Source organism: Eriocheir sinensis, chromosome 11 (assembly GCF_024679095.1).
Source record: "Eriocheir sinensis breed Jianghai 21 chromosome 11, ASM2467909v1, whole genome shotgun sequence".
Lineage (NCBI taxonomy): Eukaryota > Metazoa > Arthropoda > Malacostraca > Decapoda > Varunidae > Eriocheir > Eriocheir sinensis.
The window spans coordinates 12733232-12760932 of record NC_066519.1 but is presented as its reverse complement, the minus strand read 5'-3'; the positions used below and the strand labels follow the sequence as shown (position 1 = coordinate 12760932).

Below are 27701 nucleotides of genomic sequence, written 5' to 3'. Positions count from 1 at the left end.
TGTGTGTTTATGATTCCCCCGAGGACGTTCATTGGGTTGTTGTGGATTGTAAGAGAGGATTGGTTATGTATGTTTTTATGTATGTATGTATTGGGTCTATGTATTAACTGATTCACTTGGTTTCTCTCTGTAAGTATGTATGTGTCTTTTGGGTGGTTGATATGTATTTGCTGATTGATTTGTATGTATCTTTTTTATTTTTATGATGGCTGCTGTTTTTCACTATCTCATTTTTAGTTTTTCCTTCCTTTTTTTAGTTTTTCCTTTTTTTCTATGAGTTCTACCACTAAATTCAATAATGTATGGAAGTATGTAGTTATTGTTTGATGCTCGCCTATGTCCCTTTCTGCTTTTTTTTCCAGCTTATATCCATTACAAAATACTTCAGCCCTTTTCCACTATTTAATTTTAATTTTTTGGTTAAGCAAGGTCATTTTTTATGCAGGAATTCCACCACTGAATGAAGCCAAGTATGCATGTATCTAATTTGCTTGCTCATTCTAACCTATGTCTTTGCTTGCCTATTGTAACCTATGCCTTTTCTGCTTTATTTTTCAGATCATTCCCAATAGAAAATATATAGGCATTCATAACACTGCTACCCACCACAGGCTTAAGGGCTCATCTGGAAGGACTCATTTCTGGGAGTGTTGAGTCAATATTAACCCGGTAGCAGCGACAGGACAAATTTGTGGCTTTACCGTGTACCAGTTACGGGCCAAATTTTTGCCATGATATAAACCCCCCAAAATAGATGATGCATAAACTGATCACAAATGCGTTGATAGATATTATGAATGTGAGTGATGATTTTTTCTCATTATTCTCGCTTAGAGGGAAGGGCCTTTAAGAAACATGATCCCCACAGCTACTGGGTTAATAGTGGTGTGGATGCAGTGAAAGGCATTTGTAACTGGACTGATGGGAGAGGATTCCACGATTCCACACAAGTTCAAGGCATATAACAAACGAATCAGGTCTCTTAACAAGTGTATTGCATGGTAGTCACATTCACACCCAACTTGCCACTCTGCCGGTCAGAAACATATAATGCACATCACAGTAGGAGGGTAAAAAAGGTTCAGTTGATGGGGTGAAGTATAGTGAGTTGCGCTATAGATATACAATGATAGAACCAGTACGATGTGAAGGGTTTTAAATGCCTGCATATCACTTCACACTCGTCCTTCCTGTTCTAAGCATCTCACTAACTCTTGACTCGGGCACACTTTCACTGACATCACCTTAGCTAACCACTGTAGAAATGACCAGACTCTTACCCTGACAACTTGAACACACAATCACACCACATACATCCTTTCCATTCTCAGCTTCTCATTAACTCTTGACTCGGACACACATTCACTGACATCACCTTAGCTAACCACACACAATGCACATCACTGAAGGTATGACCAGGCTCTTACCATGACAATTTGAACACATGCTATTAACATCACATACGTCATTTCCATTCTCAGCTTCTCATTAACTCTTGACTCAGACACACATTCACTGACATCACCTTAGCACTGGCTATAGATACACACACAATGCACATCACTGAAGATATGACCAGGCTCTTACCATGACAACCCAAACACACTCACACACGTCACGTTCGTCCTTTCTATGCTGACTCATTAACTATTGACTCACACACTCAGATCACATTAGCTAACCACACCTACATTCACTTGGGCTCCTCGATCTGCCCCTTGATGAGGTCCGTCATGACTGGATACTGCACCTTCTTCTTGTTGAGCTCGTCCTGGGCCCACAGCAGCAGTTTGAGCAGCTCCGCCAGAAGGGGTGTCGTTTCCTCCTGGTTCTGTGCTCGTAAAATGGCTGCGTTGAGCTCACTGGCGACCTGAAGAAGAGGAATGGTCTGGTGATGGTCCTGGTGATAGCTTATAGAAGGGCTGATGATAGCTTGTATAAGGATTGATGATAGCTTAAAAAAGGGCAATGACAGCTTATAGAAGGGCAATGATAGCTTATAAAAGAGCTGATGATAGCTTATAGAAGGGCTGATGATAACTTATAAAAGGGCTAACCTAAAAATCCACCATATACCAAATAAATGTATGTAAAAAAAATGTGACAAACCAATGTTTCAGATGTCAGGATAAGCATTTCATTGGTCAAGATAGAGAAAGGTATAGCACTAGGGCAACATCCACATCAGGGGCTCTCCAACTAGGATATATTTACCTCTGAGGGTATATACATGGTAGGAATTTTGACTTTTGCAGCAGGCCCCCCCTCCCTCCCTCTCACCTCTGCCTTCCATGTATTACCAAAGCCGATAAGTAAAAAGAACTGAGCTTGTGAACTGCCTCAGCCTCAGTCTCCTAGCCCAGCTGAAGTGTGTGTGTGTATTTACCTAGCTGTAATTTTATGGGGCCTGGGCTTATGTTCGTGTGGTCAGATCTCTGTATCTGTACTTGTCTAGTTTTTCCTTAGTTTTGCGCACTCTCTGCTGATACTACATCCTCACTTAGTCTATTCAAAACCTCTATGTTTCTTTGTGGGATGCTATATTTTTTTATGTGTGTGTGTGTGTGTGTGTGTGTGTGTATGTGTGTGTGTGTGTCTCACCTTTTGGCGGTGTGAGGGGTGTAGGAGGTCACCAAAAGGGGACGCCTCGGGCTGGTCAAAGGCAAGCAGTGCCAAGGTCCTCTCCAGTTCATTGAGGATGGAAGGGTCCCGCTGGCCCCTCTCCGCTAGGTGGTCCTGTGCATACACCACGGCCTCCTCCACACGGCCCTCGCGGATCAGCTCTATCAGGACCTGTTGCTGGAGGAGGAAAGGGAAGGAGTGAGTGTGGAGGAGGCACAGGCAAAGAAAAAAGTGAGGTTAGAGGCTGTCATTCTTACTTGTAGATGGAAATACAGCCGAGTTACCGTACAGGGCATCAGAGCTATAGATACGCAAAGATAGAGTAGCCATTAGAACGAGGTGAAGGAGGTTACACAAGGTTAGAGGTCATCATTCTTACTTGTAGGTGGAAACACAGCTGAGAGTTATTGTACAGGGCATCAGAGCTATAGATACACAAAGATAGAGTAGCCATGAGTACGAGGTGAAGGAGGTTACACAAGGTTAGAGGTCATCATTCTTACCTGAAGGTGGAAGTATAGCTGAGAGTTATCGTCGAGGATCTCAGGGTGCAGCGCCGTCACCATCCGCATCGCCTCCTGAAACTGTCCGTTCTGTATGGCCGTCCTGATGCGGATCCGCTCGTCCAGCTGGTCCAGGTCCATCGGCGGCTTGATGTTCGCCTCCACGGAAAATTTCTCGGCTGCCTCCTTGAAGCCCTCTGTGGTGAAAGTGAAGATAATGACAGATTTTATTTTGCCCAGTGGCATATATAAAAAAAGGAAAATAGAAAGAAGTGCACAGGATTGAGAAAGATAATGCCTGTGGTCTGTGTTTCTTATTATATGAATAAATGAAATAAAAGACATACAGTCGTCCCTCAAATAGTACGGTTTCCAATAGTTCGGTCTTGGTTTTATGTGGGTTTTCTAAGAAGATTTTTTAGGATTTTAAAATAAACCCAACGAGCAGGAAATTTAAAAATCCTAAAAGATCTTCTATGACAATCCGTATAAAACCGAAACCAAACTATTGGAAACTGTACCATTTGACGGACGACTGTATGATGTTTATGGATTGTGATGCTTATAAAGGAATCTATGAGGTATATACAGTTGAGAGATGGAAAACTAAGAAAGAAAATAATGTATCTTTACCCATGCTATTCTAGAGGATGGCAAGGGGAGGTGGTTTTAGTTTATGAGGTACTGTTAATCTATGAGGTACCAAGATACAGTTGTGAGATGAAAACTGAAGAAGGTACAATGGATCGTATTAAAAGACATTTCGTCGTCCAAAACCACATATTTGACAAGGCTTTCGTAGGAGTTTTAAGCATTTCCAGTAGTAGTTTTATGGGCCTGGTGGTAGTTTGACCCTTCCTCTGTACCATGAACCTGAAGAAACACTCTTTAGAACCCCCCTGACCCCTCTTTGACCTTTAGAAATAGCTGATGTGAGAGCCAAAGTGTCTTACAATACCAGCCAATGTATCTCAACCATCTACATTCTAACACTTATTTGGAACCATAATACAACCCTAATATGCCTGACAGTACATTCTTTTACTCAAAAAATAAAGGAATCGATGAGGTATATACAGCTGAGAGATGGAAAACTAAGAAAGAAAATAATGTATCTTTACCCAATTTAACACATATTTGGAACCCTAATACATATATGCCACTCAGCAGTAATACCAATAGTAGTAATAGTAGTTATACCAATACTAATATCAATAGTAATACCAATAGTAGTACCAATAATAATAAAAATACCCACAGAACCCAATAAATAAGCAAATCTTTACTTATCTTTATCATTTCCTTTCTTACACCCAACAGAACAAACCCCAGCAATAGTTATACCAATAGTAATATCAATAGTAATACCAATAGTAGTACCAATAATAATAAAAATACCCACAGAACCCAATAAATAAACAAATCTTTCCTCATCTTTATCATTTTCTTTCTTACACCCAACAGAACAAACCCCAGCAATAGTTATACCAATAGTAATATCAATAGTAATGCAAATACCAACACACACAGAACCTAATAAATAAACAAATCTTTACTCATCTATATCCTTTTCTTTCTTACGCCCAACAGAACAAACTCCGACCCTCACCACCACCAGCGCCGCCACTCACCCATGATGAGGTAGTTCATGATGAGCTTGTTCATGTCGGCACGGTGGATGTGCATCTTCCCCGTCTCCTCCAGCCACTCTGAGGTGTCCATGGCCTTCAGACCCTCCGTGCCGCCACTCTGGTCAGTCTCGCTATCCACGTTCGTTCTCATAAACTCCTGACCTGGGGGGGGATGAGGGGAGGTTATTAGGGTAGGGGAGATGAAGGGAAGTTAGGGTAAGGGAGGGGGGATGAAGGGAAGTTAGGGTAAGGGAGGGTGGATGAAGGGAAGTTAGGGTAGGGGAGGGAGGATGAAGGGAAGTTAGGGTAGGAGAGGGGGGATGAAGGGAAGTTAGGGTAGGGGAGGGTGGATGAAGGGAAGTTAAGGTAGGGGAGGGGGGATGAAGGGAAGTTAGGGTAGGAGAGGGGGGATGAAGGGAAGTTAGGGTAGGAGAGGGGGGATGAAGGGAAGTTAGGGTAGGGGAGGGTGGATGAAGGGAAGTTAGGGTAGGGGAGGGGGGATGAAGGGAAGTTTGTTAGGGTAGGAAGTGACGATTAAAGTTTGTATGCTAAGGTGAGGTAAGTAAGGTAAGGTAAGCAAAGGTAAGATAAAAGGAAGTTAGTTAGGGTAGGAAGTTATTATTAAAGTTTGTATGCTAAGGTGAGGTAAGTAAGGTAAGGTAAGGTAAGCAAAGGTAAGATAAAGGGAAGTTAGTTAGGGTAGGAAGTTATGATTAAAGTTTGTATGCTAAGGTGAGGTAAGTAAGGTAAGGTAAGGTAAGATAAAGGAAAGTTAGTTAGGGTAGGAAGTGAAGATTAAAGTTTGTATGCTAAGGTGAGGTAAGATAAGGTAAGGTAAGCTAAGGCAAGATGCTTTCGGCTCTTATCACAACTATTTTCTATGGCCACAAACAAGGGGAGAATTATGCTCCTCTCCTTGTTATATGATGAAGTCTAGGAAACATGGATACCAAATTGATTTCCTTTAAGTTCTGTATAATTAGTTTGCAGTAGAAAAAACACGGCCGCTTCAACATGACTCCTGTTTCAACGTCTGCATCAAATTATCAATATATAACGCTAAGTTTACCTCCTCTAACTGTACTTTCAATATCTTACATAAAATCAAGGTTAGTTTCTGTATATTTCTCAGAACAAGACAAAAAGCAAGGCCACATCAATAAGACTTGTTTTAATGTTTATCTATCAAACTATTAATAACTACCAAAAACCTTATGTCCTCTAATTCTACTTTTGATATATAATGCAAAATCAAAGTCAGTTTTCGTATATTACAAAAACAAGAAAGCTTTAATTAACAGGGTCCCGTTTTAATGTCTATCAAATTATCAATACAGAACACCAAGGCTACTTCTTCTAATTCTACTTTTATATTACACAATCAAAGTTAATTTCCGTATATTTCTCAAAACAAGGCAAAAAACAAGGCCGCTTCAAGGCTGTTAAATCTCCACCCTTTGTGTCCCTGCCCTCCTCCTGTCCCTCACTCCCCTTATTTCTCGCCCCCACGGAGGAGAGACGCGTCCTGTTTAGCCGTCAACGTGTATATATACCCCTATTAAATACCTTTAGGGTGTTCTAAGGGGATAGTTACCTTCCACAGCGGCGCCACAGGGAAATATATGGGAGGGAGTGAGGGAGTGTGTGTGCGTGCGTGCGTGAGGGCCACAACGTAAACAATGAGTTGCCGACTTGCCTGCCGAGGGGGAGACTATTTCATTAACATTTGAAACATTTGAAACATTTATTAATAGCCTATTACTAAAAAAGTAGGTACAGTAACATATGTTGTTGTATGTATTGTTAGAGGCCAGCCTTTATATAAGCATAAGCTTTTCAGGCAAAAATTACTTAATGACTTACGTAGAGCTTTACTACTACTGCCAATAATAATAATAATTACTACTCTACGTCCTCTGGGGCATATAAAACAGGCATACAAAAAAATACATAATATAATGGTGTCCTTAAGGCGGCTTTACACCTGGCAATTTCTGGCCGGCAATACAGCCGCTCGACGATCTAGCGGCCAGACAGCTGGTGCAGCGGGCAGACAGCTGGTGCAGCGGGCAGACAGCTGGTGCAGCGGCCAGACCAGCTGGTGCAGCGTGCAGACCAGCTGGTGCAGCGGCCAGACCAGCTGGTGCAGCGGCCAGACCAGCTGGTGCAGCGAGCCGGGCGGCGGGCAGTGGTGCTCTCGGGACAAGTACGTTCACACGTGGGAGGAGCCGCCGGGAGCATCAAGACAAACTGCTAGTAAATGCAAGGGCATGAATTCATCCCAGACACCCCAAAATGTTACTACCATATATTAAAACCACAATGAGTTTGGTCCATTAGCCTAATATTGTAGAAATACTTTAAGTAAACGAGTTTTACCTTCAGTACATAGTATTGATTGATTGTTTGATTGTTCATTGTTGCATTTAACAACAAAGGAGAAGGGAGGAACATGCCATGCAGGCATTACATAGTGTGATTATATAATACACGAAAATAATCGTTCCTTACCTCCTTCGATATCTCGCAAAGAGATAAACATTTCTCGTGTGTTGCTGCCACTCTCTCAAACGTTGTTTTCCGTAGACTCAGCTTCTCATACAGGTTATCTTGTGGCTCCCACAAGTATTATGCTGCCTAACTTTTTCTAGTAATGCCACCTCGGCCTCCCGGCTCCAAGTCTTGTTGTCTGTATCTGCCATTTCTTGTTTTATTATTGGCGCCAACATGCTGTACTCAGCCGCCAGTCGGCAATACAAGACGGACGCGCTCAGTTGCAGAGAACTTGCCGCGAGAAGGGCTGCCAGACCCAGACCCAGACCAAAAATGCAGCCGAGCCCGTATTGACAGCCGCGAATTGCCAGGTGTAAAGCCGCCTTTAGCGTTCGATTCACGGGCGGAGTGGCGACGGGTGGGCAGCCTCCCTCCCGTGCCCAGCGATCCGTCATGGGTAGTGTCATCCCTGCCAGCTTGGGTCACTTGCAAGGAGACTATAGACAGTATATAGTCTCCTTGGTCACTTGTGTGGTGTGGCTTGTTGATCACAGGCACCTCAGGGCAGGAGTCAAATTCAAATTCAAATATTTATTAGAACAGTGGGGTGAGGTTACAGAGAGGGGGGGTGGGTATATACAAAGATAAATATAAATATACATCCGTGTATATACAAAGAGAAAAAGCGAGGGAAAAAACAGAGGTAAAGTAGGAGGTAGAGGGAAGCCGAGCGGAATCGGCACTGCTATTTTTGTTTGATAGTTTTGGAAGCAGAGGATGGCAGGAACATATACAAGATGTAGAGGCGGTACAGGAGACATGCAGGAAAGTGATGATAAATGTACGAGCACAAGCAAATTACATTTAAGAATGATGAAAATACACAGGGAAACATACATGAGAGACGTCGGCGTGGAGACAGACGATAGGTAGTCTGGTGTGTTATGTAGTTTAATGAGCAAAGGCCACACAGAAGGCAGGGACATTAAGATTTACACATTACATACTGGCAAAGGGGCGGGGGTGGGCGTTTGTATGTGAATGTGAGCATGTGAGCGCGGGAGTGTGCATGTGGGTGTGCTTGAGAGAGAGTGGGTTAGCGGGTTGTTATATTGTGCGTGGAGGAGAGGGAGTGTGAGCGTCAGAGTTTAACTGAACCTTGGGGCAGGATCAGGGTTTTACTCCAGGGCGAGGAGACTCCGTGGGAACCACGAATGGCTCCTGCCCGGGGCTTCTCTGTGGAGGTCTCGAAGGGCCTGGAACTGTTCCCAGCCCTCAGCCTCCATCCGGGTCCATATTGCTGAGGCCATCTGATGTAGGAAGGGGTGCCGTCTGACGTATGGTTAGCCCTGCTGCCAGCCTGTAGGTTCTTTGCTGTGACTGCTGCTTCCGGCAGCCTGTGAGGCGGGCATTCGGGCGTGTGTCGGGCCTCTCGTGAATTGCTGCACTCCTCTCTCGCTCAGGAGGTTCTCTTGTCAAGCTTCACACAATCATGCTCTCGTTCTTCAGGTTTTTATGTTATTTCCGTATTTCATTTTCGGTTGATTTCATTAGACTCGGGAAACTTGAAATTAAAAAAGAATGTTCTTAATTTGTCATTTACAAAATTTGCTGGAGTTTGAGACAGCTGTATGGAACCTACGTAACAAATTTTTGTGTTATACACAATGTTGACATTTAAATTCAACATAATCTCGGGAAACCTCTTGCCACATTTAGCACCAACAGGCTAATCAGCAGAAAGGTTTTCAGCAAGACTTCCAGCAGATTGCCACCAATTTACCGATGGTTACGGGACAAAGTGTGTTACGGGCGGGACGTTACCCAGGCCGCGACGCGGTGAACTCTACGGAGCCAGCCAGCTGCGTTTACATTACTCTGCGGCTGTCGTGAAAGACAAGGCGAACACCTCCCCTTGCATCCCTATACACACCTGTCCGTCGTACCTCGCTCACAAAAGTAAACATTATAAAAACCTTGTCAAGACTCTAGCAGGGCCGGCTACAAGGTACTCCGCTCCTTATGCCTCCACGCCGTCCGTCCGTGGGCTCTGCTGTGCCCGGCCTACTGATAAAGTCACCCTCCTCTCTCCTCACTCTGGACACAGCACAAACTCAGCTCTACGGGCCCTGTCTGATGCCAGTTTTGGGGTGAAGTGCGTGAGATTGAGGCAAATATGCGAACAGGAGATGGTATAGCTACTACTGAAGAAGTAAAAGAGAAAGGAGAACAAAAGGAAGTAGAAATGGAGAAAGAAGAACAAGAACAAGAATAATCATAATAATAATAATTATAATAATAATAATAAGAATAATAAGAATAAGAATAAGAATAAGAACAAAAACAAGAGCAAGAAGAAAAAGACAAGAACACGAAAAGCAGCAAAAAGAAGAAGAACCAGAAGAACGAGAACAAGAAGAAGAACAGGAACAAGAAGAACAAGATCAAGCAGAAAAAAAGGAAAAAAACATGAAGTAGAGCAAGAAGAAGATGAACAAAAACTAGAAGAACAAGAAGAAACAAGAATAATATAAAGAAGAAGAAGAAGAAGAAAAATGATGATGATAATGATGAAAACTTAGAAGAAGAAAAAAAAAAAAACCAGGAAGAAAAGAAGACACTTAAAACTTCCCCTCCTTTACCATTGCCGTTCACTGATTGGGTCTTGTCAAGTCTTGTATCGCGTGAAAAGAAGACTGATTCGAGGGAGAGAGGGAAAAAGTGCAGCGACAAAGAAAGTGGACTGGGGTTGATTGGGCTGAGTGAGGCAGTGAATGGTATCAGTGGTCTTGTTTTTATGTATATGTGTGTGTAAAGACCAACAAAAAAAGGGGAATAGGGCACAGAAAAGTAATTGGCATGACTTCCGTATTGCTAAATTAACCACCACCACCACCACCGCTACTACTACTACTACTACTACTACTACTACTACTACTACTACTACTACTACTACTACTACTACTACTACTACTACTACTACTACTACTACTACTACGTCCATATCATTATCAATATCATCTTCCTATTTTCCTTTTCCTTTTCGTCTTCTTCTTTCACTATTAAAACCACGCACTGAATATAAGAACCGAGGTCACATTAATTTGTAGTAATAGACGTCAGTAGTTTCTGAAGTTAAGAGGTTTCGATCGCTTTAGATAACAGGATCGCACGGAAAAATATAGATTTCGATGCTGATTCGCTTGGCTTATCTGATCTAATCGACCGCTTGCTTCATATACTTGTTAATTACTCTCTCTCTCTCTCTTTATCTATAACTATCTATCTATCTACTTATCTTTGCGTCCCTATCTACCCCAAATCTCATTATCTGTATAGCATCATTATCTCCCTTTTATCGTTTCCTTATAGCTTCATTACTTTCTCCGTCTATAAGTCTCATTTTCGCCGCATAGACACTAACCTTCTCGACCATCGCTGCGTCCAGATGAGATGGTGAATAGATGCCGACTTGATCCTCATTATATGGGCTTTGATGCCTTGCTAAGACGTTTGTGGATTCTAATACCCTTTACCAGCGAAAGGGATGATAGAACGAAGATGCTGGTGAACTCTTGCATACGGAACTGGTGAAGGGAGGACTGAAGGCTATTGTAGAGGATGAAGGTATTGTTAGACACCATCGCTTCTCACATCAGCTATTTCTAAAGGTCAAAGAGGGGGTCAGTCGGATTCTAATGTGTGTTTCTTCAGGTTCACGGTACAGAAGAAGGGTCAGGGCCATAGAACTACCCCTGGAAATACCCCAAACTCCTACGAAAGCCTTGTCCAATACATGTACTTGGGCGGCGAAGATGTTTAAGAATACGGGCCTATATATTGCACTAGTAGAAGGGGAGGGGTAGTATACGTCATATGATCTGCATACACTGATAACCTGACCTCACGCTAACCCACAACAAGTATATTTATTAGTGCAAGGCGGACCTAGCAGTTAGTTGGGCAATCGGTTACCTTGCCTCTCACCCAGCTCTCATCAACGTGGCCCGCCCAGGTACAGGTGACATTATAACCTTATTAACACCATCGACGGGCACCTCCACCAACGTCCAATTTCCGTCCTGCCTGTTGTGTGTGTGTGTGTGTGTGTGTGTGTGTGTGTGTGTGTGTGTGTGTGTGTGTGTGTGTGCGAATGTAATAGAATCGGGAAGTCCTTTCACGTACTCTCCTCTTCCAGTACGTGTTTGGAAAGAAGAAGAGGAAAAAAAGCGATAAAAAAGAAAGAAAGAAATAGGATGTCAGTATAACCCTCTGCCTTTCTTCCCTTTCTTCCGCCCTTCTCTTCCTCTCTCTCTCGCGTTCCCCTTTCAATATACTTTCATCCATTTCACCACCTTTTCCCTTCACTACTACTACTACTACTACTACTACTACTACTACATCCTTTACACTAACCCTGAGTTCTTTCTCATCTTCTAATAGTTTCGTAGAGATAAGAATCGCCGGATAAGTATTTCTAGATAATGATTTCTGAGGGAGATTATGTCGTTTGAACTGAGTGCATTAAATTTACTAGGTGCCGGAGGGGTTGTGTGTGTGTGTGTGTGTGTGTGTGTGTGTGTGTGTGTGTTATAGTTCACGCACAGACCAACCATGAATTCAAATTAAAAAAACCCATCCGCAAAAGCACGCAGGAATGTGGTAAATTTTCATCATTGGAGTTAATGCTTAATCGATTTATTGACCAAGAGGAAGAAAAAACAGGAGTCGGGCAGCGCGTAAAAACCAGACGTAAAAAGCAGACTTGAAGTAGACGCGATGAAATCCAGTCCAACTCATCCGGGGTAAAAAAATACACTGCTACAGTTACTCCTACTAGTGTTACAGTCACCAATACTGCCACTACCACCCCCCATTCTACTACTACTACTACTACTACTACTACTACTACTTCTACTACTACTACTACTACTACTACTACTACTACTACTACTACTACTACTAATGATAATAATAGTAAAAATTCGACTAAATGAGAGAGAGAGAGAGAGAGAGAGAGAGAGTTAAAATATTACATAACCACCAAAATCATGATTCCACATCAACAATCTCTCTCTCTCTCTCTCTCTCTCTCTCTCTCTCTCTCTCTCTCTCTCTCTCTCTCTCTCTCTCTCTCTCTCACCTACCCAACAAAACCTAACTTCACATTTATCAAAGCGTCAGAGAGAAGAGGAGGAGGAGGAGGAGGAGGAGGAGTGGGAGGAGGAGGAGGAGGAGGAGGAGGAAACTTAGATTTAAGGGAGAAAGAGAGCGATAGCGAGAGAGGTTACAGGTAGGTCAGTCTTCTTCTGGCGTTCGTGAGGTGAGGACGTGTGTGTGCGTGTGTGTGTGTGTGTGCTTGAGAGACCATGAGAGAGAGAGGGGCAGGGAGGAGAGGGAGATGTTTGTTTGTTTATTGTTTGTTTATTTCTATATAAGTTTGTTTGTGTGTACGTGTGTGTGTTACTTACATCTCTATTTTCATCGTAAGTAATGTTAAAAGTGAAGTTGACTGATTGACTGACTGACTGACTGACTGACTGAAAAATATGTCGAAATAATAGACGAATTTAAAAATGAAATGGTGGTGGTTATAGTAGAAGTATTATTATTATTATTATTATTATTATTATTATTATTATTATTATTATTATTATTATTATTATTATTATTATTATTATTATTATTATTATTATTATTATTATTATTATTATTATTATTATTATTATTATTATTATTAGTGGTAGTAGTAGTAGTAGTAGTAGTAGTGGAAGTTATAGCAATAGCAACTACAACAACAACAACAACAACAACAGTAATAAGAACAGTAAAACAAATAATTAGCTAGAATGACAATAGAAGCAATAATGTGACGATGAGTTAATGAGAGAGAGAGAGAGAGAGAGAGAGAGAGAGACATGAAGATATATATTACAATCCACGTGTTTGAAATTTATAGACAAAAGAAGTATATATTTCTACCTTGACCTAGCGACATTTTATACGCAAGAACTTGAGTAAAAAGAAACCAAGATTATTCAAAGGTAAAAAAATACATATGAAGTTTAACACATTTTTAATTAGGCGATGCAAGTTTCCTGTTATAATTTTTTGTATATATATTTTTTGCTTTTTTTTCACTTTTTACACACACACACACACACACACACACACACACACACACACACACACACACACACACACACACACACACACACACACACATACACACACACACAGATATGTATAGGATGACTTCGATTTTGTTAAGGGGAATGATATAACAACGTGTGTGTGTGTGTGTGTGTGTGTGTGTGTGTGTGTGTGTGTGTGTGTGTGTGTGTGTGTGTGTGTAATCTAGTGCATTTTCGAGTTTATATTTCTCTTCATAATCTTTTCTCAATCTGCCAAGCCCTTAACAGCCCAGTAGTAAGATACATATAGACAGTCCAGCCCTTATTAAGTTCAATGTAGCCTTCTCAACACACATTCTTTTTCAACTTCTTTCCTCTTCTCTACTTTTTTCATTATTCTCTATTCTCCTTCTTTGCTCCTTCTACTTCCCACCTTCTTCCCTACCTTCCTTCTACCTCCTGTCCTGTTCCTATATTTTAGCTCGAAAGACTATATTAGGTGAGTGATTTTTATAAGTAAGACACACAATACTTTTTCTACTCCTTGCCTCCCACTTTCCATTTTTTACTCCTTGAAAAACTATACTAACTAAGCCTTTTTGAAATCAACACACACAATACTCTCACTCTTTCCTGTGTTTGACTAGAAAGACACACAATACTTTTTCTACTCCTTCTCTCTCATTTACTCTCCATTTTTTTACTCCTCCTTGAAAGACTATACTAGCTAAACCTTTTTAAAATTTACAGTCACAATACTTTCTCTCTTTCCTTTGCTTGGATAGAAAGTTTACGTTAGGTGTATGATCTTAAAAGTAATACAGACACAATATTCTTTCTACTTCCTCTGTTTGGGAAGAATGACTTTATTTAGGGCTGAACCATCTTGAAAGTGTAACAGAATGGAAGCTCAGACATTAAAGAAATCCGTACGGGCAAGACTATTAGAGGAAAGAGTATATTTGGCTGACACAATACTCATCTCATTTCTTTTGTTTTGGGTAGAAGGAGTGTATTTGCGGCTGAACCATCTTGAAAGTGTAACAGAATGCCAGCTCACACATCAAAGAAATCCATAACACACGGAAGAATATTAGAGGAAACAGTATATTTGGCTGACACAATACTCATCGAAGAATATTAGAGGAAACAGTATATTTGGCTGACACAATACTCATCTCATTTCTTTTGTTTTGGGTAGAAGGAGTGTATTTGCGGCTGAACCATCTTGAAAGTCTAACAGAATGGCAGCTCACATAATTGAAAGAAATCCGTAACACACACGAAACTGTTGCAGAGACATCGTATAGTTAGCAGACATAATACTCACTTCACTTTCCTTTGTGTGGGTAGAAAGAGTGTATTTTGGTCTGAACTATCTTAAAAATTATTAAATAGAGACTGCACAGAAATCGAATAAGTCAGGGCAGACATATAACTTGGTGAGGAGGGGAAACTATATCATATCCACTGACACAACACTACACCTTGCCTCACTACACTGCACCACGCAACACCACGCCACACAGTATTTGGCTGAATCATCTTAAAATTGTTACCGAGTGGCAGCCCAGATATTGTGGAAGGCAGGGTGGACGTATATATTAAGGAAAGAGTTCAAAGCTAGAACCGGCCTCTTGCAGACTCCTTACGTTCTTATGTTCTTATGTTCTTATTTGCCAGAGTAAGATTGCGTTAGACAGTAGGATACACTAACAATAATACTTCTACAATAATCTTACAATATACTACAGTATCCTCTACTATACTCTACAATACCCTTACGATACTAAAGCTTGGTGGAGAACATTATGGAAAGGCTTTGATTCCACAGTTGACTAGAGTAATAGATGATGATGTTGATGATTGAAAGGAAAACTAGGAAATACTTTTAGGTGTTATATAGTGACTCGAGGTTCCCTAAAAACTGACGGAACCAAAATGTCACTTAATGTCTGAAGGAGGAAATAGAAGTAGAAAAAATAGAGTTACGATCACAGTAATAGATGATCTTAGTGGTTGAGAGAAAACCAGGAAGTACTTTTGGGTGAGATATAGTTACTTGAGGCTCCTTAAAACTTACGGAACCAAAATGTCACTTTTTGTCTGAAGGAGGAAATGGAAGTAAAATAAAAAAAAATATAGTTCCGGTCAGAGTAATAGATGATGTTGGTGATTGAGAGGAAACAAGGAAGTACTTTTGGGTGAGATATAGTTACTTGAGGCTCCTTAAAAACTTACGGAACCAAAATGTTACTTTTTGTCTGAAGGAGGAAATAGAAGTGAAGAAAAAAGTACAGTTCCGATCAGCGTACATTGTTGTCAGTGAACAGCAAAGTCATTCTTCCTGAAGCGACGCAAAAAAAAAAAAAAAAAAAGAAGAGAAAAAAAAAGAGGTCAGACCGTATAAGGAAGCGTGTTGAAGTTTTACGCGCTTGGCTAAAACTCGGTGGTTCTTAACCTGGCTTGACCAACCCCGGTGGTTCGGCGAGCCAGCCTCAGGGGTTCGGCGAGCCAGCCTCAGGGGTTCGGCGAGCCAGCCTCAGGGGTTCGGCAAGCCAGCCTCAGGGGTTCGGCGAGCCAGCCTCAGGGGTTCGGCGAGCCAGCCTCAGGGGTTCAGCGAGCCAGCCTCAGGGGTTCGGCGAGCCAGCCTCAGGGGTTCGGCGAAGACCCTCCCGAAAGACATTGCGATTTTGCAATTAAATTCTCAGCAAATTTTCTTTCATATTTTCATGAATTAAAATGGAATCCATTCTTTGTATTATCCAAAATTAACATACTCTTGAACCTTGAAGCAATTTTTCTTCCACTTGTATGTTTTTTTCCTTCATACTTGACGGGTTCGGCTTCTGTGCAGAGGCCTTCATGAGGGTTCGGCGCCTCCGAAAAGGTTAAGAACCACTGCTCCAACTCATTCCGACATACACGCTGTTTCAATGGACTCAGGTTAGGTTAGTTAAGCTTTTGGTTATAGGTTAGGTAAGGTAAGGTTAGGTTAGGTTGGGTAAGGTTAGGTGTACATGATCGTGTGTGTGTGTGTGTGTGTGTGTGTGTGTGTGTGTGTATTTTTCGCAGGTCTGGTCCTAAATTTTACACGTGCCCTTTTTTTGTTGTTTTTTTCGTTGCTTGAGAGAAAGTGAAGAAATGGGAACTAAATTCATAGGCGTGTGTGTGTGTGTGTGTGTGTGTGTGTGTGTGTGTGTGTGTGTGTGTGTGTTCCCTTCAATACATTTTACACCATTGACGTGAAATTTGAAAAAAAAAAAATGGGATCTGTGACCTTTCCTGAAGAGAGAGAGAGAGAGAGAGAGAGAGAGAGAGAGAGAGAGAGAGAGAGAGAGAGAGAGAGAGAGAGAGAGAGAAGGGCCAGGTATCATTTTCCTTCTCCTTTCTAATATTTTTTCCTTCTCTCTCTCTCTCTCTCTCTCTCTTCTTCTTCTCTCTCTGGTCACTTAACAACAGAAGGTGACATTTACTTTCTTTTTTCGCTCATTCTCCTTTTCTTTTCTTTTTCTTTTTCTCTCTTTTGTGAATTAAATGTTGAGAGAATGGACTTGGCTGACTAACCGACCGACTGACTGACTGACTGACTGACTGACTGAATGAATGAATGACTGGTTGACTTATGGCTGAGTGAGTGAGTGAGTGAGTGAGTGACTGACTGACTGGTTGACTTATGGCTGAGTGAGTGAGTGAGTGAGTGAGTGACTGTAATGTTGAAATTGTTATAAGTACTTTCCTTTTTCCTTTTTTTTCATTCCTGTTCGTTCATTCCCATTTTTCCTTCTTTTTTTTGTTTTCTTGTTCTTCTTCTATTCATCTTCTTCGTCATCTTCATTTTCTTCTTCCTCTTTCTCTTCCTCTTCTTCTTATTCATCTTCATTCTCCTCCTCCTCCTCTTCTTCATTCTCGTTTTCCTCCAATTTCTCTTCTTCTTTATCTCCATCTTCATTTTCTTCATCTCTCTCTTTCTCCTCTTCCAATTCCTCCTCTTCCTCCTCCTTTTCCTCCTCCTCCTCCTCCTCCTCCTATTTATATATTCAACGCGTATCTTCCCCGATCCCTTTTTTTTTTTTATACATTCAGTCACTCAATTTTTACTTTGTCATATGTGAAGGCTGAGGTTGAATAGTAGTAGTAGTAGCAGTAGTAGTAGTAGTAGTAGTAGTAGTAGTAGTAGTAAGTTATATTATTCTCTCTCTCTCTCTCTCTCTCTCTCTCTCTCTCTCTCTCTCTCTCTCTCTCTCTCTCTCTCTCATTTTCTGGTTACATTCTTCCTTTATTTCCTTTCTCTCCTCCATTTTCCTCATCTTAATTTTCGTCTATAAACTATTTTTTTCTGATCATCTTTTTATTTTCCTTTTCTTCCATCTTTCGTTCATAATTATCAACCTTACGTTTATTTTTATCATTTTCCTTTTATGGTGACCTTCTTATATAATTTCTTCTCTATTATCTGTTTTTCTTTCGTTAACCTTTCGTCATTTAGCTCCATCATCCTTGCTCTTTATCTTTTTGCTTCTCCTTCTTCTCTTCCGTCTTCATCAGCCTCCCTCTGTTCCTCCGTACTTCCCTGTTATTCCTTTTCATAATCCGTTCTTCACTGATCATGTTTTTTTCTTTATATTTTTCTTTCTTCAACTTAGTCATGATCCTTTTTCTAATGTCTCGCCTGTAAGAAGCATCTGTGTTAATGTTTCTTTTTAGCTTGATTTTATTTTTATATTAGTTACCCTTTTATGAACTCGTGTGTGTGTGTGTGTGTGTGTGTGTGTGTGTGTGTGTGTGTGTGTGTGTGTGTGTGTGTGTGTAGTTCATTTGTCTGTCTCTCTTTCTAGCTTGATTTTCTATTTATATTACTTACCCTTTTATGAACGTGTGTGTGTGTGTGTGTGTGTGTGTGTGTGTGTGTGTGTGTGTGTGTGTGTGTGTGTGTAGGTCATATGTCTGTCCGTCTGTCTGTCTGTCTCTCCGTGTGTCTGTGTGTCTGTCTGTGTGTCTGTCTCTCTCTCTCTCTCTCTCTCTCTCTCTCTCTCTCTCTCTCTCTCGCTCTCGCTCTTATCTATCTATTTATCTATCTATCTATCTTTCTATCTGTCTCCCTCTCCCTCCCCCTCTCCTCCTCCTCCTCCTCCTCCTCAACCTTATTAACCTAACCAAGAAAAGGACGAAAAGGCATAAAAACAAGTCGACATTTCACACCTTTGCGGTAGTTGGTTGGACCGTCGACTTGGTTCGTTAATGGCTCGTTTTTTTTGTGACCTTTTTTCTCCGGGGCCATCTTCTTCCACCTCCTCGGCCTGATTAATATACGTAGACTTTCCTCGGGGGTCAAAGGGCGTGTCGGCGAGAGGTCAGCAGAGTCATCCCATTAGTGTGTTGAAAAGATTAGGTCATTAGTGCGGACAATGTAGGGGGGGAGGGGAGGAGGGGAGGGGGAGTGTGTGTGTGTGTGTGTGTGTATCTACCTATCCACACACACACACACACACACACACACACACACACACACACACACAGGCCTATCACATGACCTCGGCAGCAGAAGGTCAGGGATGGCGTTGATTAGGTCACTGGCGAAGAGGAGGAGGAGGAAGAGGAGGAGGAGGAGGAGGAGAAGAAGCTGGTGTTGAAATGCAAAGTTTCTCTCTCTATCTCTATGTATGTATGTATGTATGTATGTATGTATGTATGTATGTATCTATCTATCTATCTATCTATCTATCTATTTATTTATTTAACTGTTCACTCTGGTAACGATCTCATGTCCATTATTATTATTCTTATTTTTTTGCTTTATTTTATTTTTTATTTTTTTCGTATGTCAACTCTCTTTTCTTCCTTCTTTTTTCCCAGACATACTTTTCCTTACCTATTTTGCTGCATACTGGCAATACCGGATTAACTTAGGCAACCTGTTTGATGGGTGAGATCCTGTGATGTTTTTTATTAGTAGTGGCAGTAGTGGTGGTGGTAGTGTTGGTGTTGTTGTTGGTTGTGGTGGTGGTGGTGGTGGTTGTGGTTGTGGTGGTGGTAGTGGTGGTGGTGGTTGTATCATTATAATTTTGGTGAGCTTTCTTCTTCTCTTCTTTTTCTTCTTCTTTTTGTTGTTGTTGTTGTTGTTGTTGTTGTTGTTGTTGTTGTTGTTGTTGTTGTTGTTGTTGTTGTTGTTGTTGTTGTTGTTGTTGTTGTTGTTGTTGTTGTTGTTGTTGTTGTTGTTCTTCTTCTTCTTCTTCTTCTTCGTTCTCTCTCTCTCTCTCTCTTTCTTCTTTCTTTCTTCTTTTTCTTCATTCAGCTTCCTCTTCTTGTTTTTTTAATAATAACAAACATTTTTTTTTCTTCTTCCCAACAGATTCTTGGAGGAAAGGATAGGACAGAAAAGAGAGAGAGAGAGAGAGAGAGAGAGAGAGAGAGAGAGAGAGAGAGAGAGAGAGAGAGAGAGAGAGAGAGAGAGAGAGAGAGAGAGAGAGAGAGAGGGAGAGGGAGAGGGAGAGAAAGAGAGGAAACAAGGCAGAAAGAAAATTGAGATAAAAGAAAAAAAGAAAACCAAATTACGAGAAGTGAAGGAGAGGAAGGAAGGAAGGAAGGAAGAATAGGAACGAAAGAAAACAGAGAAGTAAATAAATAAGAGAATAAAAGAGGAAGTAGAAGAGAGGAAGGAAGAAAGAAAGAAAGGAAGAAAAAGAATGAAGAAAAGAAATAAATGAGAGAGCGGAAGAAGATGCAAAAAACACTGATATAAAAAATAGACCAACAGGAAGGCGGAGAAAAAGGGAAAAAAGAAGAAGAAGAAGGAACTGAGGAAGAACAGGAACTGAGATAAAAAGAGAAGAAGAGGAAGAAAAAGAAAAGAAAAAAAGGACAAGAACAAAAACCAGAAACAAGAAAAAGAAGGAGTCGGTAAAGAATAAAAAAAAGAAAGAAAAGAAAGAGAACAGGAGCGAGAACAAGAAGAAGAACAAGGAAGAACACGAAGGAGAAGAAGAAGAAGAGCGAGAAGACAAATAAGAACAGGGAGAGAAAGAGGAAGGAAAAGAGGAAAGAGGAAGAAGAGGAGGAAAGAAAGACAGAGAAAGAAGAGAAAAGGAGAGGAAAAGGAAGAAAAAGAAGAGGAAGAAGAAGAAGAAAAAGAAAAAAGAAAGAGAGAAAAAGAGGAAAAGGAAGACTAAGAGAAAGAAGAAGAAGAGGAAAACTAAGAAAAAGAAGAGGAAATAGAAGAAGAAAAAGAGGAAAAAGGAAACTGAGGGAAAGAAAAAGAAGAAGAGGAAAACTAAGAAGAAAAAGAAGAAGAAGAAGAAGAAGAGAGAGAGAAAAAGAGAAAAAGGAAGACTAAGAGAAAGAAGAAAAAGAAGAGGAAAACAAGAAGAAAAAGAAGAGGAAGAAAAAGGAGAGAGAGAGAAAAAGAAGGAAAGAAAAACTAAGAGAAAGAAGAAGAGGAAAACTAAGAAGAAAAAGAAGAGGAAGAAAAAGAAAAAGAGAGAGAAAAAGAGAAAAAGAAAGACTTAGAGAAAGGAAAAGCAGAGGATAAAAAACAAGAAAAGCGAAAAGGGAACAGAGAGAAAGAGAAAAAGAAAAGCAGAAAGACAAAAATAAACAAAACAAATCGAAAACAAGCAGAAGAAGAAGCAGAAGAAGCAGAAGACAGCAGCAGAAGAACAAGACTCACCACAATGATACTGATGAACAGACGCATCTTGCACTATACTCGTTTCCTGCCCGTGACCGTCATCCGTCTCATGGTGATTCTGCTAACCCAGCTGGTCGGTGATGAGGACTACTCACACATGGACGCCTCAGACAAGCTCCTCAGGCAGTACGACTTCATAGTGGGTGAGTGTGCAAGAGAGAGAGAGAGAGAGAGAGAGAGAGAGAGAGAGAGAGAGAGAGAGAGAGAGAGAGAGAGAGAGAGAGAGAGAGAGAGAGAGAGAGAGAGAGAGAGAGAGAGAGAGAGGGGTGGAGAAAGAGAGGGAACAGGAAGGGAAAATTGAGAAAGAGGGGTGAGAGAGAGGGAAAGGAGAGAGGGAGAGAGGGGAAGAGAGAGGGAGAGGGGTGGAGAAAGAGAGGGAACAGGAAGGGAAAAGGGAGGAAGAGGAGGAGAGTGAGAGGGAAAGGAGAGTGGGAGAGAGGGGAAGAGAGAGGGAGAGGGGTGGAGAGAGGGAACAGGAAAGGGGAAGGTATGGAAATGCAAGAAAAGGGAAGGGAAAGGGAGAGAGAGAGGGAGAGAAAGGAGGGAAAGAGGAAGGGAAAGGAGTGAGAGGGAGAGATAACAGGGAGGGAAAAGGGGAGAGAAAGGGAGAGGGAGGGAAAGAGGAAGGGAACACGGAGGGAAGGGAAGAGGGAGGGAGAAGGGAGGAAAGGGAGGGAGAGAGACGGAGGGAAAAGGGAGGGAAGAAGGAGGGAAAGAGAAGGAGGAGGAAAGGAAGAAAGAGTGAGAAGGGAGGAAAGAGAGTGAGAGAGATGGAGAGAAAAGGGAGGGAAGGAGGAGGAAAGAGAGAGAGAGAGGGAGGGAGATAGTGAGAGGGAAGATTAAAGTTAGACGGTAAAAAAAAAGGAAAAAAACAACTATCATTTTTGTACTTATTCATATTTTTCATTATTTTCTAGTTGTTTTTCTGTTGTCTTATTGGTCTTTCTTATTTCTGGTATCTCAATATTTTCTTTTTCATCTTCCTGCCATCAATTTCTAAGTCTCTCCTCTCCCTTTACTTCATCCCACCCTTTCTCTCTTCCCTTTCATCTTTCTGTCATCATTATCTTCAACTTCATTTTTTGTATACCATCACCACCACAATCATCACCATCGCGTATTGCTACATCTTGCTTTCATCTTTTTTTTTTCTCTCTTTTTACGTCTACACCCATCGCGCCGGTAGGCTTGATTGAGGGGCCTGGATGGTGTTCTGCCCCAGCCCGTCATGGCGCAGGCAAGTGTTTATAGTGGCGCCATCTTCTCTTGACTCATGCTGCCCCCCCGAAACTCCTTCTTGATTCACTTGGACGGTTTCCTCTAGAGTCCGGGTTGATGGGTGGTCTTCAGGACAGCATGTGGGTAGTTTTAAGCCACTCGGCGGTGACTGAAAAATCCGAGGTGGTAGCGTGGGGATTCGAACTCGCGTCGTCCATTACGTGGTGAATGTGGGCCCTGCACGATTCCACTCAACCACCATCATCTTCTACACAAACCCTTCATCACTTCATTTTTTTGCATACTACCACCACCACCATCATCGCCAGCCCCACCACTGACCTATCGCGTTTTGCTACACTGATGGAAAGAAACCCGTTATATTCCCGTACTGAAACCGCCAATGATTTCCCTAGCAGTGGGGGGGCGGGAGAGAGAGAGAGAGAGAGAGAGAGAGAGAGAGAGAGAGAGAGAGAGAGAGAGAGAGAGAGAGAGAGAGAGAGAGAGAGAGAGAGAGAGAGAGAGAGAGAGTAGCCAGAGGGGATTCGTCTTAAAGAAAAACATTATGGTAAGGGCAGGAAAAAGGAGGAACAGAGGAGTGAAAGTCGGTTAAAGATCAAAAGAGGGGTGAAAATAGCCTGAACTGTGCGTGCGAACCATATACTAACCCTCCTTCCCCTCGTCCTTCTTCCCCAGTGGGCGGCGGGTCGGCGGGTGGGGTGGTGGCGGCGCGGCTGGCGGAGGTACCATCGTGGCGGGTGCTGCTGCTGGAGGCGGGTGGGTTGCCGCCTCCCGAGAGCGGCGTGCCTGGCCTCAACGTGATCCTGCTGCAGGGCGACAACGACTGGCACTATTTCACCACCTCGCAGCGACACGCCCTCAAGAACTACGTCAAGGATGTGAGTAGGGTGAGGATAGGGTCTGGAGGGCGTGGGAGAGGAAGAAGAGGGATAGAAATGGGAGAGGGGTGGAGAGAAGGGAAAGGAGAGGAAAGGAGTGAGGGGTGCTTGAGAGAGAGAGAGAGAGAGAGAGAGAGAGAGAGAGAGAGAGAGAGAGAGAGAGAGAGAGAGAGAGAGACAGAGACAGAGAGAGAGAGAGAGAGAGAGAGGCGTTGATGAGATGAAAAAAACCTGGAAAGCGATGGAAAAGTGAATCAATCCATGCCTGTTTCTATATCCAGTCTATCTAACTTGTATTCAAAACCTTCCTTTCCCTTATAATGTGTTTAACTTGTACCCGATATATCATTATTTATCTTACCTTCTCCTTAACTTGTACCCAAAACCGCTCCATTTCCTAGTATACAAAATCATTCTTTCCCAATCTCTTTACCTTGTACCCCAAAACCGTCCCCTGTTTAACTTGTATCCAAAACACTTATAATCTCTCTAACTTGTACCCAAAACCATCTTCCCTCAACCATCTCTCCAATCTTACCTTAACTTACCGCTGTGCCATATCCTCCAGGACGTCGGCAACCATCTTCCTCTGTCCCTCGTGGCTCTGATGAACTGTCCACCCGTCAAATTCCCCCGTGCAAACTTTACCAATCCGTCCATGTATTTCACTCTTGGTCTTCCTCTCCCTCTGCTCCCCTCCACCATTCCTGTCATTATCAGAATCTCCAGCCCCTCTCTCCTCATTACATGCCCCCCAAAAATTTAACTTGTCTCAATCTCACCGCTCCCATCAGCTCCCTCCTCTCTCCCACCATCTCCGGTACATCTTCGTTCGACCTTCATCCTCCTCCTCCATCTCTCCTCTCCTCTCGTCAACACATACCCAAAACTAACACCGCCCTTCCCTCTTCCCCCAGTCGTGTCACATGCCGGTGGGTCGCGTGCTGGGGGGCTCGTCTACCATGAACTGGATGATGTACGTGAGAGGGAACAGGCGGGATTTTGACAACTGGGCGGCCATGGGCAACCCCGGGTGGACCTACAGAGACGTGCTGCCATACTTCAAGAAGGCTGAGAACTACATAGGCACCAGAAACAACGACACAGGTGAGACGAGGGGGGGGGGGGGTGGAGGAGGGAGGAGGTACAGAACAGGGAAAGAGTAGAAAAAAATAGATAATATAAGAGGGTGGAGAAGGGGAGAGGGGAAGGAATGGGTACAGGAGAATGGAAGAGGTGGAAAGAGAAGGAGGATGGAAGAGGGGGAAGAGAGGAAGAAATTGGTAAAGTAAAGAGGTGTAGAGGTAGTTGTGATTAGTAGTAGTAATAGTAGTAGTAGTAGTAGTAGTAAGAGGAGGAAGAGGAGAAGGAGAACAAAAAAATGAAAGCGAAAAAAAAGGAACAGGAGACAGAAAAAGAAGAGAAAGAACAGGAAAAAAATAAAAGAAGAATAAAATTGAGTCTTAGGAAAGGAAAGAAAGGAACAATCCATTAATTAACTAAGCTAACTTTTCAACTAAAATAATTAACACATAAACTCACCAGAAAGAGAGAAAAACATTTACATAGAATCAAATACAAGAGACTGATTTCCTCCCTCTAACCATAACACCTATTCTCACGCCCCTCCTTCTCCCTTCTTCTTCCCCTTCTTCAGCCAGCTTTCACGGGCGCGGCGGACCCCTCACGGTGACGGACAAGCGGTGGTGGCCCCCCCTCACAAGTGCCATCTTGGGGGCGGGGAAGGAACTGGGCTACGACGTAATAGACCCCAATGGACCGGAACAGATAGGTTAGTAGTGGTAGTAGTAGTAGTAGTAGTAGTAGTAGTAGTGGGAACAGATTAAAACAAACATAATAAAAAAATATATATAATAAGTCTGTTTTTCCTTCATACTTTTCTTCTTCTTTTTCTTCTTTTCTTCTTCTTCTTCTTCTTCTTCTTCTTCGTCTTCTTCTTCTTCTTCTTCTTCTTCTTCATCTCCTCCTCCTCCTTCTTCACAACCACCCACAAATCCACCAATCTAACAGGATCGAACACCCTATCTCACCAACCCTTCACCAGACACCAATTACCACACGCCCAACACCCTTAGAGCCAAACCATTCATTACCTACATAGAATCCAACCCCATTGCAAGAGGATCAAAGGGGGGGGGGGGGGTCTGCGAGGGGCCATTTCTGTTACCATTCTTCAATCGTCTATAGCCTGCCCGGACCGGTTCAACACCCTTATACTTTTTCGTTAAGGGGGTTTAATGCTATGTCGGGTGAGAGGAGATGATTATGATGTATGGAAAGGTTGGCTAGGTGTTTAGATTCCCTTTGATGGCGTGATAGTGGTTTTGATAATGTTGTTTTGTTGTTTAATTTGTTTTTTTGTGTTTGTTTTGTTTTCTTTATTCTATTTTCTTCTGTTTTTTACGTTTTTTCTCTTTTTTCTTCCTTTTTCTTCCTCTTCCTCCTTTACCTTCTCCCTCTTTCTCCTTTTTATGTTCATTTTCTTGTCCGTCTTTCTCTTTCTTCTCCTTCTGTTCTTCTTTCCTCCTCCTCCTCTTTCTTTTCCTCAATATTTTCCTTCTTCCGTTCTTCCTCTTTTCTTCTTCCTCCTCTTGTTTCTCTCTCCTCCTTCTCTTTCTTCCTTTCCATTGCATCCTTTTCTTCTTCCCTTCCTTCCTTCCCTTCCTTTCCATCCCTATATTTCTCTCTTTACTTATAACCTCTCCTCCTCCTCCTGCTTCTCCTCCTCCTCCTCATGTGGGTATGGACTTTAGGTGGACATATTTGCACGACTTTTACGCAGTCACCAATTAGCAGGGAGGGGCTGGATACGCTTACCTTTCATGCGTATAAACTCTATATCATGATTTGGGGTCAGGTCGAGATGGGACGTGGTTGGGAAGGGAATGGGAGAGAAGTGGAGGAAGGGGGAAGGGAATGGACGGTTAGGAGAGGGTAGCAGGGGTAGGGAAGATGAAGTGGAGGGAGGGGAAGGGAAGAGATGGGGTGTAGAAGGGAGAAAGGGGAGGAAGGGAAGGGAGGGAAGGAGGGATTGGAGGGGAAGAGGAATGGTGGAGAAGAGAGGTAGGGGAGAGAGAGGGAAGGAAGGGGTGAAGGGAGAAAGGGGAGGAAGAGGAGAGAGGGAGGAAGAGAAGATAGGAGGATGGGGAAGAGGAGGAAGGGAGAGAGAAAGGAAGGAAAGGAAGGGAAGGTGGGAGGGAGGGGAAGGGAGGATGAGGAGAAGGGAAGAAAGAGAAGATGGAGGATGGAGAAGGGAAGGAAGGGAGAGAGAAAGGGAGGAAAGGAAGGGAAGGAAAGGAAGAAGGGGAGGGAAGGGGAGGAAAAAGGAAGCGTGGGAGATATGATAAAAGAAAAAAAATAGGAAAAATAGGGATGGAATGGGAAGGGACAGGGACTATTACTACTACTACTACTACTACTACTACTGCTACTACAACTACAACTACTACTACTACTACTACTACTACAACTACTACTACTACTACTACTACTACTACTACTACTACTACTACTACTACTACTACTACTACTACTACTACTACTACTACTACTACTACTACTACTACTACTACTACTACTACTACTACTGCTATTACCGCCGCAGGATTCTCAGTACCAGACATGACCATCAGGGAAGGCCGCAGAGGATCGACAGCCGCGTCCTACGTCCTGCCCGCGGCCACCAAGAAGACCAACCTGCACGTCCTGATCAACGCTGTGGTCACGCAGGTTAGTGCAGGCCGCTGGTGTAGGCTGGAGGGTGTAGTTTAAGAGAAGTGCAGGTTAGAGGTTGTAGGTTGGGCTGTCGGTAAAGTAGGGATTTAGTACAGGCTAGGTAGTAGGTCAGAGTTCGTAGATCATCCCCGGCGTAAGGGAAGTAGATGGTGGAGGAGCAGAATGATAGTTATATATATTAAGGTATGGATGGACGGAAAACGGAGAGGTGGTACTGTTCTTTACCTCTGTTGCTAAAATACGGCCATGTATTGATAAAGTGAAGGTAGTAAGTAACGAAGGAATGTGTTTGTGTTTTCTCTCGCTCCTAAATCTCCTTATGAAATTGACTGACGGAGAGAATGTGAGATAAAATGTTGAAGGTATGTTATGTTTCTTTCTGGCGTTTAAAACAAAAATTCTTTCCTCTTTCTCTCGTTTTCTTTTTGTTTTCTTTTCCCTTTCTTGGTTGCCTCCTTTGCGGTATAAAAACTCAGGTTACACAACTTATATTACGGGTATAATTTTTTTTCCTCGTCCTTGTTAAAAGATCAGGTGTTGCCATGAAGCTCAGCAATAGATAACCTTTTTTTTTTTTTCACGGAAGTCCTCATTCTCAAACAGTCAAGGCCTTACATACTCACATTTGGTAAGGCTTTGGTAGAGGTTGTGTTCGTGTTATTTCAATGGGTAGTTCAATGAGCCTAGTGATAGTTTGACAAGGCCTCTCCACACGTACATTGGATAAGACTTTCATAGAGGTTGTGTTAGTATATCCA

The 27701-nt window shown here is 42.4% G+C and overlaps 2 protein-coding genes across 2 annotated transcripts in view; one reads left to right on the top strand and one right to left on the bottom strand.

Annotated features, from left to right (window-relative positions):
- Positions 1-1569: 1569 nt before the first annotated feature.
- LOC126996860 (glucose-induced degradation protein 8 homolog) lies at positions 1570-6452 on the bottom strand. The gene is made up of 5 exons (XM_050857774.1): positions 6351-6452; positions 4757-4918; positions 3126-3322; positions 2602-2799; positions 1570-1870 (listed from the first exon to the last, which is right to left on the bottom strand). The coding sequence occupies exons 2-5, from the start codon at positions 4905-4907 to the stop codon at positions 1694-1696; spliced, it is 723 nt and encodes a 240-aa protein (XP_050713731.1). The 5' UTR covers positions 4908-4918; positions 6351-6452; the 3' UTR covers positions 1570-1693.
- A 14395-nt stretch (positions 6453-20847) lies between these two features.
- Positions 20848-27701, top strand: part of LOC126996855 (glucose dehydrogenase [FAD, quinone]-like) — an 18654-nt gene continuing 11800 nt past the window's right edge. Inside the window, exons 1-5 of the mRNA XM_050857739.1 lie at positions 20848-21213; positions 22985-23187; positions 24105-24294; positions 24845-24979; positions 26813-26937. Coding sequence (XP_050713696.1) covers positions 21054-21213; positions 22985-23187; positions 24105-24294; positions 24845-24979; positions 26813-26937 — 813 coding nt within the window. The 5' untranslated portion in view covers positions 20848-21053. The remainder of the gene's footprint in view (positions 21214-22984; positions 23188-24104; positions 24295-24844; positions 24980-26812; positions 26938-27701) is intronic.